The sequence below is a fragment of the Corylus avellana genome, chromosome 2, assembly GCF_965113065.1.
Source record: "Corylus avellana chromosome 2, dhCorAvel1.hap1.2, whole genome shotgun sequence".
NCBI classification, from domain to species: Eukaryota; Viridiplantae; Streptophyta; class Magnoliopsida; order Fagales; family Betulaceae; genus Corylus; species Corylus avellana.
The window spans coordinates 39,143,130-39,155,722 of record NC_142491.1 but is presented as its reverse complement, the minus strand read 5'-3'; the positions used below and the strand labels follow the sequence as shown (position 1 = coordinate 39,155,722).

Sequence of the window (12,593 nt, the reverse complement as noted above, 5' to 3'; positions counted from 1 at the left end):
GTGGGATGCGCCAGGCCCGTGCTTTAGTGCAACGCATGGGCGACGCTCGAGAGCCCCAGCAGCAAGCTGCTGTGGTGGGCACTCCCCCTAGAAAAATAAATTTAATATCGTGTGGCCCAATGGGCCACGTATCAGATATTAAACTGATAAGAACAGATACTACACTTGATCTTAGCCAAAAGGCCGAGAAAGGTATGCTTGACCCAACTCTTGGCTTTGCATTATATAGTTCAGTTTCACTTTCCCTTCTTCTCGCCTTCTCCATGTGGGACGTGTGACTCAAGGCCTACAATAGAATATCATAGGTGCGTCTTTGTGGCCGTGGTAATAGCCTTGTTTGATTGGCATCTACTTCTTTGGTATCTTCCATATGAAAAGGGAACACAGCTAGAACCCTCAGGATCCCTTGGCTCATCAATTCTATCTCTTCAGGTACACCTTATTATAAGATAACCTTCTGTAACTTTCTTCTATCCCTCAACGGTTCGCTGCATTTCCTAGCCTTGAACCACTGGTATGGTAGATTACTATGTTTTCTCCTCATGGAGATCAGAGTGAACATGACACAATTGAAAGTGTGTTATCTTTCGGGCATTGGAAAAGAGGATACCCACATCCCTGATCGGAGCAAGTTGCCCAATTTATATTTAGGAGGAACTAACGGCAAAATTCGCATGTTCAAACACTAGTTGTGAAACATATTTGCTAATATACTAGGCTTAACATTTGCCAGAAATAGTATACCAAGACATGGATTACAAGTTGGGAATAGGGTCTTCTTTCAAGTGAAATCGGTCAAGATTTTTGATGCATTTAATAGTATATATGATGGTGCCACATTATTTAAAATTTTAATTGATTTCACAATATATGCACCAGTAAATCTGTGAAATCTAACATACGATGACACTATTACTTCTGAACTAGACCAAACCAAAGCTCCTAAAGATCACTGGGTACTGGAGCAAACTTGACAATTTCTTGCCTATACAGACGTCACAAACTAGAAATGTTCATTTGAAAATACCTACCTCAGCTCAACAGTCCAATTCATATTGTCTTCTGTAAGTCCCATCTGTAGTCTGGTAAGCACAGAGTAGAGATGTTGTGACACAACACCAGCACCACCATCTCTATAAGATACCCTGACAAAGAAAAGATTTCAATTAAGTGCCATTTGATTCACTTTACTGCCATTTTATTCGTTGTTCCTAAAAATGCAACGGATGCTCCTACTTGAGCAACAAAAAAAAACAAGCCATTCTTGATCAACAACTAAATGTTATAATCTACATTTTGCACTTTGCCATCAGAAGAAAGATACATATGATATATCTTTTGATAAGTCCATCAGAAGGAAGATCAATGAATCACATTTCCACACACAATTTCAGTTCATATATCTCAAACTACCCTCACAACATCCTCATGTTTGGTCCATAAAAAAGTTTTTTGAGTGGTGAGTAATTCATGCACGTCATAGCAATTGAACTCTTGACCTCACACCACCCCATTCTTGGAGGTAGCATTTGATCAAAAGGCCATTGGCCATGTTTGGTTTATAACTTATGATACAATACACAAAGCCACCCATGGCCAATGGCAAATGAAGATAACTGAAAGAAGGATGTCTAGATGGCTGAAAGTCTAGAGCATGATAGAAACAATAAAAGATGGGTAGTTAAATATTAAAAGTACTTCTATCAAATACATTTTGTAATTTGGAATGGACAACAACTAACTAACATGTTGACTTTTAACTCAAATTAATGCATTTATGAAAAGTGGAAAAGTTAAGAGAGTAAAAATCGTGCACAAAACAAAATAAGTCATCCAAGAATGTTTGGACTTGTGCAACAAACACCAAGAATTGCACCAATGAAACGAGCAACTTGATTCAAGTTGGAAAAAAAGGAACTATAAGCATAAAAAATGCCAAACAAACTTAATGCAGCAAGAAAGGCATAATGGCAAATGACATGACCCAGATAGCAAAACAGCCAGGGATTCATGTAGTGAGCACCAAGTACCAAAAACTTAAGGCTGTGGAGTTCAGCAGAGGTTCAACCCATGTTGCATAAAAATTTGAGAAGTTAAGTAACTTCACAAAAACAACCACACGAATTGATTATCTGATGTAGTGATGTCGCTAGAACAAATGCCTATTGAGACGTGTCACTGTAGATCCATATTCAAGTTGTTTTATGACTGTAGTCGAAAGGACTTCCATTTGCATTAGGCTCTACAGCCACTGATCTAAGTTTCCAGCTTGACAAGTTTAAATCTATAGCATGCATTCACAAATGACTCCAAATAGTTAGGCTGTAGAATAATATTCACCATTTCTCAACCATTGATTTGATCATGTTGCAATAAGTATCAAGATTTTTTGGAATTTATGTCCGTATGACATACTTCATCCATAAGTTTGTTAATTCCACCATCTGTTGTTATTAGCACAAGCTCATATGGGAATGAAATCATTGTTCATTTGATTTATTAGTGAGACCAACTCTGATCAGGACTATAATTTATTGGATATGGTGGTCAATCTTTTATTTTATATATTAGTACCTGTTACCCATAAAAGTGATGCTGCCCACAGGTGATACAACCACAGCTGTTCCCGTACAAAAAACTTCATCAGCATCAAGCAATTCATCTACTGCCACATGACGTTCCTCAACCTGCGCGTTATTTTACAATAGTAATCTGATGGGTGGGAAAAAGCTACATACTGTGGAACTAAAGGACTGATGCAACACATCCATTCAGAGAGAAATATCAATGATTTGTAAAATCCAGTTCAAGTTCTGCAACCAGCAATGACAACTAAAAACCAATTAAGATATCCCTCCTAGAGATCCAAGTCAAGTTCACATAATATTACTCCACCAGTACGGATAGACAAGGGACACTAATTCACACATTGAAGGTTTTCCTCTCTACGACAAACCAGATGACTGCTTTGTACTTGGCACTAAAACCTGATAAAGAAAACATTAATAGATGGGTTGGGAAGAAAACAATAATCTCGTAAAATGAAAACAAGACTCAGGGAAACCAGAAAAATATCATAGGGCAGACAGGTGGAGCAAATGTCATAATGTAGTAGCATGAAATAAGGTCTATTATCAGGGCTTCCTCTCTATATGGAAGCATGAAAACATGCCTTTTGGATCAGAAAGAGGAACTATAATCGAAGTTATCCCAGCTCGACTTGGATATCGAAAAAAGTGGATTTGTTACCCTAGATACTTTCACCTCAGCAAGCCTCATTACTGAGAGAGCATAACACCACCTAAAGTGATATGCCAAGAAGATGGGCAGGGAAAGTTAAAGACTAATTAGATTGGAATCAGTATAGAATACGCCATTCATAAAAATGACTTTTTGTTTTGAGAATATCGTCTGCATAAACACATATTTGAGAGCCACAATCTTCAAAACTCTGAATTTGGAAGACAACGCCTCTTGTATAAATCCCAAGACCAACACAGCTCAAACAACTGCTACCTACTAACTTTAAAATGCAGGCAACAGTAAGGGCTTGAACTCTTTCGCTATATAAATAAAATGTAAACTCTACTTTTTGAGCTACTAAACTTGGTAAAAGTCAACACAACATTGTGAAGACACACAATTGACTGCACTAGAAGTCTGAAAGAGGCCTATGATTGAAACCAAGTATGAGCCAACAATTAAATAGGTCGGTCTATTAGCTTGGTCTATCTCAAATACCAACGACGCGAGATAAAATGTGGGACAGACCAAAAATTCTCATCCTTTTTTGAAATCACAGTAGTAAGGAATAAGTAGCATTATATTGGCAGATCCAGTTAGTTAGTAAAGAATGTAGACAGGCTCAATAACAAATGAAAAATGAGTAAGTTACATCTCTAATATCAAATGCTCATCAATGGTGTCCATATGGACCATATCTATTAAATAAGTACCTGAAACCCTTGGCTACGAGCAATATCAATTATACTCTTTCGAGTAATGCCAGGTAGAATTGTCCCTTTTATCGCAGGTGTGGAGATAACATTATCCTACAAGAACATAAAAAATGAGAATATTTCAGCTGTGGCTTAGTTGCCTCTTCTACACAGTTCAGATGTTTAGACACAAAATTATTAGCCTTGCAGTTGCTTTTCTGTCCATTAGGGTGCATAACAGTTTAAAGAAAAACAGAAAAGATAGTTGCAAAATTCTGCAAATAAGATGTGATATTCAATGATTCTTCTTACTTTTCCCCAACAATCAGCAATGACACAGACCATAATTATAGAAGGTAATAGCTACACTAAAGACCAGCTTAGACATACCTTCACAACAAAAATGTTGCAAGCGGAAACCTCCTCTAGATATCTTTTGTGGACACAATCAAGGTATAGCACATCAGAGTAGCCTTTCGCTTTTGCAGCAGATAGCGCCTTCAGAACCTATAAATATTTTTTTGATTGATAAAAGAGATAATTCACTTACTCCAAATTGCCTGAAATTCACAAACTAGATAAGTAATGACTGGTAAAGGCCTAAAGGGTAATTAATTAATTCAACCAAAAAATTAGGAAATGGCTTGTACAATGTTGAGTTTAGTCAATGTTCTCAAATTAAGAGGAAAAAAGAGCCCACAATTTTCATTGGCCCATTCGTAAGCACAACGAAGCCCTCTTCTTCATGTAATAGCTTTCAACAAAACAGAATTATTGCACACAAAAAAACTCATATAAGAACTAAATTTACAAATACTGCTTTTGGATCCTAGATGCTTTATAATTTATTTTTTCTTTTTGGAAGTTACACATGCACTCCGTGGGTGGTTTGTGAATCCGCGACCTCACCTTTCATCTTGTTCTTGTAAGGGAAGGTGCCAATTGAGCTAGAATTCCACGGCCTTGACAAATTATGAAATTATGGCAAATAGTGTTGCATACAAGAAAGTTACATTTTGATAGCAAACAACCATATAACCTTTGGCGAGGAAAAAAGAAAAACACAGTTTGTCTCAGCACAGATACAATCATATAAGAAACATATGTGAACTAAACAAGCGATTGCAAGGTCAACTTACTGCAGCATAGTTTCCTATGGTCTTTACACTTCCAGTACCACCAGGAGTTGCACGATGCAGTTCATGTTCAACAACCAGATGTATTGGTGCCAAACCTTCCTGGCATCAGACATACAAAACATATTACATTTGATAACTGCAGTACAGGAATGCACCAAAACCATCAACACAAAACAAAAGACAAAAGAGATGCCACAGTGGAGTAAGCCAGAAACAAATGATAACATTCTAAACAAAAAGAAAAGATCAAATATGAAGCCCAAGATCAAGAAAGAAAATCATGCACAAAAAAATAAAGAACAGTACTACTACAAACAACCGCTTCTCTTACATAAGCATCAGAACATTAAGTGATAATTGCAGGCCCCTAGTTTCCAGAAAGTGCTAAAACGAGAAGCCTCTTCAACTCCATGGTTCTGTTTTAACAAAAACTGATAAAAGGAACAACTTGGCTAACTTTTGATGCTAGCACCATTTGACTAATACTTGGATTGAAATTTTTTTGATAGATTAGTAACTCATGCAACCGTTTGGGATTGAACCCATGAACTCACCCTCAACCATTTTTTTTAGGGAAGGAGTTATCATTTGGTACAGGGATCATTCATGCTAGATTGAAGTATAACGGTGACAAAAACATACGCATACGTTGGTGCTAAAGAATTTAACAAAACTTCATACCTTAAAATTTAGCTCAGTTATCTTTATTTGGCCACAAGCTTCCAATATGATCGACTCATGAGGGAATTGAACCAACTAAAAGATACTGGTCATATGTGGCCATGTTATGATCGTCAGATATTCATTGCACAGAATGTTCTTATATTCCATTCCTTTAATGGAAGGAAGTTAGACAATAACTTGCATAGAATTCACTGCTATGGCTCATTATTGGCAATGTTCCATATGATTTTCCACATGAAACCTTGAACTCATTAAATTATGTAGTGCAGAAAGGGATTATTTAGTAGAATATGAAACATTTCACAGTAGCTCCAAATTGAAAGGAAGCTCAAATTCCCAAAAATTTCAACATCCATTAACAAACAATAATTCAGAGCAGAAATAAGCAAATAGTTCATGAGGAAAAAATAAAAATAAAGAACATTTTAAGTCATGGTACATCTTAACAGCATTATGCATCCCAAAAGCAGACAATTGAAAAGTGGCAAGGGAGGATTATAAACCTTAAAATAGTTTCCAACAGGTGACACATAAACCAGAAAGGTGAACTCTGGAGCAGGTGCAAGACCAAGAACTGCTCCACTCCCCATTATCAATGGCCTGATGTACAGGGCACCTTTACCTGGAGGTGGAACCTGAAATGAAACATTAAAGATTTACCAATCTGACATTTTCTTCCAATCACTAACAAAAAAGCTTTACTGCAAGATTAACGGGGTATGCTACCCAACGTTTGTTTGCTAAAACAGTAGCCTTCACAGCTTCCACAAACTGTTCAACTGTTGGTGATGGCATGCACATCCGCTCTGCACCCAGCCTCATTCGCAGTGCATTTTCCTCAGGACGAAACAGTAGAATATTACCATCCTGTTTCCTGTAGGCTTTCAAGCCTTCAAATAACCCCTAGAGACACAAGAAAGAGATATGAGGGAAAAATTCTTCAAGACAACAATCAAATAAAAATGCCATTTAAAAGGAAAATAAGTAGGATCCTAAGGACAAACCATGATAAAGCATCCATTGATATGCACACACACACAAAATGTCCACGAATTTGATGTCCATCAAGCTAGTCCAAGATTTGAATTATCAGAATCTTCATTCAGTTGTAGAATTCAAAACTCCCCAAATCCAACAAACCCCCCCCCCCCCCCCCCCCCCCCCCCCTTCTATCAATTCTTTCACTTCAAGTTTGACTTCCTTTGAATTCTGGAATCGATCTTATTAAAATCAATAAATAATTTGTATACCGCAACTATTTTGGCGAGTACACACTATATGATTAACCATTTAAGGTGGTGTCGTGTCCCATACGGATCACATTTTAAGAGTTCCGAGGACGATCCTCTAGGATTCCCAGACATTCTCTCCTCCTCACCCGGCCACTTCTCTCTCTCTCTCTCTCTCTCCCTCACACCCGTCAAAGACGATCACTGGAATTCGGTTAGCTCGTCAGGAATTCGGTTATATGGGTTGTGTGATGGGGAGTCGAAGAAGTGGTCTCCCTTCCAGGTTTTGGACTCGATCCATAGCAACGCATTTCTCTTCTCTATAACCGTTACGAGTTACGACGTGCTCTCTCCTGCATTTTGTTGCTTTTTTCTATAGATTTACCTTTTTGGAATTTTTTTTTTTTTTTTTTTTGGATTTCTGGTTTTTGGCACTGTATTTTTTCTATTAAATATTGAAAAATTACAAGAAAGAATAATGTTATATTTCATATTTCATCGTTCACCTAATAAGAATATGATTTTTAGCATTATTTTTTTTCATATAAGCCCAAAAAATAAAGCTTACACGTCAATTTTATCGTAGTTCGGGAAGAAAAGAGAATTCTTCCAAAAATTTTAGTAATAAGCAAACTTGAGAAATTAATATTCTCAAAAGAGTAATATTGAATAAAATTGTAGTATACGGCATTTCCCTTCTCAAAAATCTTATTAATTAATTAATATAATATATTTTTCAAATCAAACGAGGATATCATTACATCCCATGATTTAAATTCTCAAGCATCACATTCTCAAAAATCTAAATATTAAAGTACATATTAGATTCCTCAAATCAAATGTCACTTAATATTTTTAGAAACCAATGGTAAAATTCCTTAACAACAATATTCTTAGACGTAGATAAAGAGCAAGCATGCATACATGCACGTAAATTGAAGACAAATGCACCCCAAATAGCAGTGGCATTAAAGTCCTACGGCTACAATCAACAATATTTATTATATCAAAAATTCAGAAAAAATGGAAAATTATAGATTATTGAGCATTGTTATTCGGGATAAAATGTCCTTCCGCGGGCCTACTTCTTTTCAAACTTATTTATAACATTGCCCTTACCATTTATTGAGTGATACATATACCCATCACTTTAGCACTTAAGGATAAAAGCAGATAGGAGAGGTTGGTACAATCACCATCTCTCTTACGTCTCTTTGTCTCTCTCTCTTGTACCCTTCTCTCTCCTGTAAACCTCATATACCTCTCTCATCATTCAAATACAGATTTATGAATAAATAAAGATAAATTTTTATTATATTTTTTATTCAAAAATAAAGATAATAAAATAACTTAACTATGGAGAGTTTTGGCCTCCACCAAAGACCCTATGACCTTATTTTTGTTTTCAAGAACCTTATTGTAGTTTATAGAGTTCATCACAGCTTAACTATTAAAAAAATGCAAATTCTTGGACCAAAAAGCGCACCAACATTATAAATGTATAGAGGGATTGAAAGGTCATTGATTTGAAGGTTTAATATCTAACCTGTCCATAATTCAGGACTCCAGCTGACGGGCTGATTTCGATGTTTCCAAAACGCTTTAATTCACCTTTGGAGAATTCCCGGCCTCGAGTACATTTGAAGATATACATATAATCAGTAGGAAGAAATGCAAATCCAAGGTTGTCCCAGTCTATGTCAGCTAATTCTGATGTTTCACTGCCGTTGTTCAACAAAAGCATGTCAATTATATTATATATGACCAAAAACATGCAGTACTATACATGTTTAACCATGCATTATGTTCTTCCTCGTAGACAGAGTGTGAGAGAGATTGACAAATTAACGTAGAGAAAGAAGTCAGATGGAGCATTAATGCTACATCTCTTTCTCATGCTTTAAGTCCAAATAAAGTGAGATGTTTACCTCATATTTGTAGGCTGAGAAGCGGCGGAAAACAGCGAGTATGACTGCCGCGCAGTCAGAAGCAGTCCATTGCCAGTGAGACGGAGAGAGGAACAAGAAATAAGAAGAGACCACGACCGTTTGATCATATTTTGGGTGGTTATTTACGTGAAAATATGATTTCCGTTTAAAATTGCGCGTTTTTTGGGACAAGTGCCTCCCAGCCTAGCCAAGCCTGCAACACTTTTTAGAACGCAATCCAGATGCTCTGTTTTTGGCGATTTTCTTTAAAAACGGACGTTGGCCCTGCAAATCGCAGTCAAAAAAGAACCAAAAAAATAAAATAATAATAAATCCACAAGAACAATATACAACCTGCAAGTTTCAGACCAAAACGGCATTAAGGAAAAAAGGGAGAAGCAGCTCGAAGAACACCAAGAGAAGCAAGAGGAGACTGCCTCTGTAGCTGAACTGAAAGTATTAAAGTATTTAAGAGAAAGGCAGCGAAGGATTCGACATTGACAAATGACAGAATGACAGTGAAAATGAAGAGGAAAGCAACGTGTTTTGTCGGCCAAGGGGAGTGGAGTCTCCCCTTGGCCAACGTGTTTAATCTGGACCAGACCCTACGCGCCTACCTGACAAAAGTATACGCTGTCTTTTCCGATGAACCCCCCAAAAAAAAAAAAAACGTTTTAAACTATTCGTGTCAAATAAATTCAATTCCAACATTCATATTTTTTATATTCCAATTAATCATATTTTATTACTATTTTAATAAAAAAAATCACTATCAAATTCAATTTCAACATTCTTACTTTTTACATTTACATTAATTATATTTTACAACTATTTTAATAAAAAAAAATCACTATAAAACAAAAATTTTTACTGTTTCACGCATATAAAATATTATTACTTTTTTCACACATCAATCAAATCTTACTTTAGATTTAAGTCACTTTTTTTTTTTTTTTCTTTTTCTTTTTTTGTAAGCTAATGACGAACACATCCTATAACAGTTTACGGGATTGTGATTGGTGTACGACGTTTAAGCATATGGTAAATCGATTTTCATAGGGAGGATATATATATATATATATATTTTACATGTCCACACAAAGAGGGGGAAGGGGGATTCGAATTAGTGACCTTCGCTTCATTAAGCGTGGTCCTAGCCGATTGAGTTACCTCTTGGGGACAAAGTCACGGTACTTGATCATTATCAATTTTAGCCAATAGTTTTACAAATCTTAAAAAACATGACTTTTAGTTACAATTATGGTTATTAATTAGTCATCTTTGACATACAACTGAAACTCTAGCAGTTTTAAAATTGGAATGCTTGCAAACTTTTGTGCGCATTATCTCGTCTAGAGGGCCATTACCAACCTTGTGTTTGAAAGCATTCTTAATACTATCTCATCTTATCTTCTATTAAGAACTTTTGTGCGCATCATCTCGTCTAGTGGGTCGCTACCCAGTGGCGGATCCAGGAGTTCATTCTACCGGGGGCGTCAATAAAATAATAAAATATAATGATAAATAATTTTTTTTTCTCTTTATATATTATATTTTTATTATAATATGGTAAATACAATAAATAAAAAATTATACCACAATATATGTATCACAAAAAGCATATTTATATGCTAAATTGATATATTAGTTACCATGTAGGCACTAGTACAAAAATAAAGGAAAATACAAAATACAAATGGCCTAAAATTGCATTCTATGCCGTCTTAGAGAAACAAAATCATCAAGTATTAAATCTGAATCGAAGCTTTCAGCAATTCCCCTTTCAATGTAGACAAGTAAATTATCTTTAAGAAATTCATCTTTCATTTTGTTACGAAGTATTGTTTTAATAATTGTTTACTTTTCATACTCTAATGATATTATACTAAATTATTAGTATATTTCGATAGTTATTAGCCTAAAATGAATTAATAAAAAGAACAAATCTAAGATTCGCAATAATTTTCTGAAACTTGTTGATGCTTGACAAAATCCCAAAGTACTATATAATACACACCAAAAAAAAAAAAAAAAAACAATATTGTTTTATAATAAGATAAACAAAATGATGAAAATAAGAGATATATCTCAATTAAAAATCTTAAATTATAACCGAGACAAATTAAGGGCGCTGTCATAACCAAGACAAATTAAGACGTTAATAGCTTTAATTATAAACTTTACTCTCAACTTTGCTCTCAACCTACTCGGTTGGGTACTTGGATTATGACAAGAAAATGCCAAATATTGATAAATAAACATTAAATTTTTTGACTTTTTTTTAAAATTTTTTTTTTATATATATATATTTTATGTGAAACCAAGAAACCGAAATAGCTGGAGGAGTTTTTTACTTTTATTTTATTTTATTTTATTTTTTAACTCGTTGATGCTTGACAAAATCCCAAAGTACTATATAATACACACCAAAAAAAAAAAAAAAACAATATTGTTTTATAATAAGATAAACAAAATGATGAAAATGAGAGATATATCTCAATTAAAAATCTTAAATTATAATCGAGACAAATTAAGGGCGCTGTCATAACCAAGACAAATTAAGGCGTTAATGGCTTTAATTATAAACTTTACTCTCAACTTTGCTCTCAACTTACTCGGTTGGGTACTTGGATTATGACAAAAAAAATGCCAAATATTGATAAATAAACATTAAATTTCTTGACTTTATGTGAAACCAAGAAACCAAAACAGCTGGAGGAGTCTTTTTTTTTTTTTTGTTTTTTAGGGCGGTAAAAAATTTAGCCAGAAAAATATTTTAAATTTTTTTTTACCAGGGGTGACCGCCCCCAGGTCGCCCCCACTTCTCTCCACCACTGCCGTTACCAACCTTGTGTTTGAAAGCATTTTCAATACTATCTCATCTTATCTCCTATTAACATTAATAGTGAGAGGATCCCCTATATAACCCTCCCTTTGTTTGTAATTTACTTAAAAAAAAAAAAAAAGACTCACAGCAAAAACTGAGAAAATGAAAAGCTTGGCTAACTTTTGATGCTAGCACTCTTTGACAAGAAACAAATACCATTAAATTAAAATTAACGGTAGAGGTGACTTCGGCCAACCCCAATCAGCGAGGTGTTAGAAGCCACCCCATGGCTCATTTTTTTTTATTTATATTTAATTTTTAAAATTAATTAATATTTTATTATTTAAATTTGAGATCTCGATTCATATATATAAATATATACAAAAGTGTCCCCACCCCAAATCTATGATCACCCCACCCCCAAATCTATGATCATTGGATGCAGGTTCATATATACAATACAGCTCTCCAAACAGTGCATAAAATACTAAAAAACTGTAAATCATACAAATTTGGACTTGAATTGGGTGGGGTGCGCCAGGCCGATGCTTTAGTGCAACGCATAGGAGACGAACGAGGGCTCCAGTAGCAAGCTACTGTGGTGAGCCTTCCCCCAAGAAAAAGTAATTTAATATCGTGTGGCCCATTGGGCCACGTATCAGATATTAAACTGATAAGAACAGATACTACACTTGATCTTAGCCAAAAGGCCGAGAAAGGTATGCTTCACCCATTGCTTGGTTTTGCTTTATATAGTTCAGTTTCGTTTTCCCTTCTTCTCACCTTCTCCATGTGGGAATTGCGACTCGAGAGTCGAGAGTCGAGACCAACGATAGAAATTAGAAAGG

The 12,593-nt window shown here is 35.3% G+C and overlaps 1 protein-coding gene and 2 non-coding genes across 3 annotated transcripts; all 3 read right to left on the bottom strand.

Moving 5' to 3' along the window:
- LOC132168260 (U2 spliceosomal RNA) lies at positions 1 to 196 on the bottom strand. Its single transcript, XR_009438783.1, has one exon. It is a non-coding gene; the product is annotated as a U2 spliceosomal RNA (small nuclear RNA).
- Positions 197 to 656: 460 nt separating this feature from the next.
- On the bottom strand, positions 657 to 9,217 carry LOC132164994 (branched-chain amino acid aminotransferase 2, chloroplastic-like). Its single transcript, XM_059575512.2, has 9 exons — positions 8,919 to 9,217; positions 8,537 to 8,711; positions 6,488 to 6,664; positions 6,265 to 6,396; positions 5,078 to 5,176; positions 4,329 to 4,445; positions 3,957 to 4,052; positions 2,575 to 2,687; positions 657 to 1,145 (listed from the first exon to the last, which is right to left on the bottom strand). Exons 1-9 carry the CDS (start codon positions 9,044 to 9,046, stop codon positions 1,028 to 1,030), a joined length of 1,155 nt encoding a protein of 384 aa, XP_059431495.2. The 5' UTR covers positions 9,047 to 9,217; the 3' UTR covers positions 657 to 1,027.
- Positions 9,218 to 12,272: 3,055 nt separating this feature from the next.
- Positions 12,273 to 12,468, bottom strand: LOC132168263 (U2 spliceosomal RNA). The gene has a single exon (XR_009438786.2). It is a non-coding gene; the product is annotated as a U2 spliceosomal RNA (small nuclear RNA).
- Positions 12,469 to 12,593: the final 125 nt, after the last annotated feature.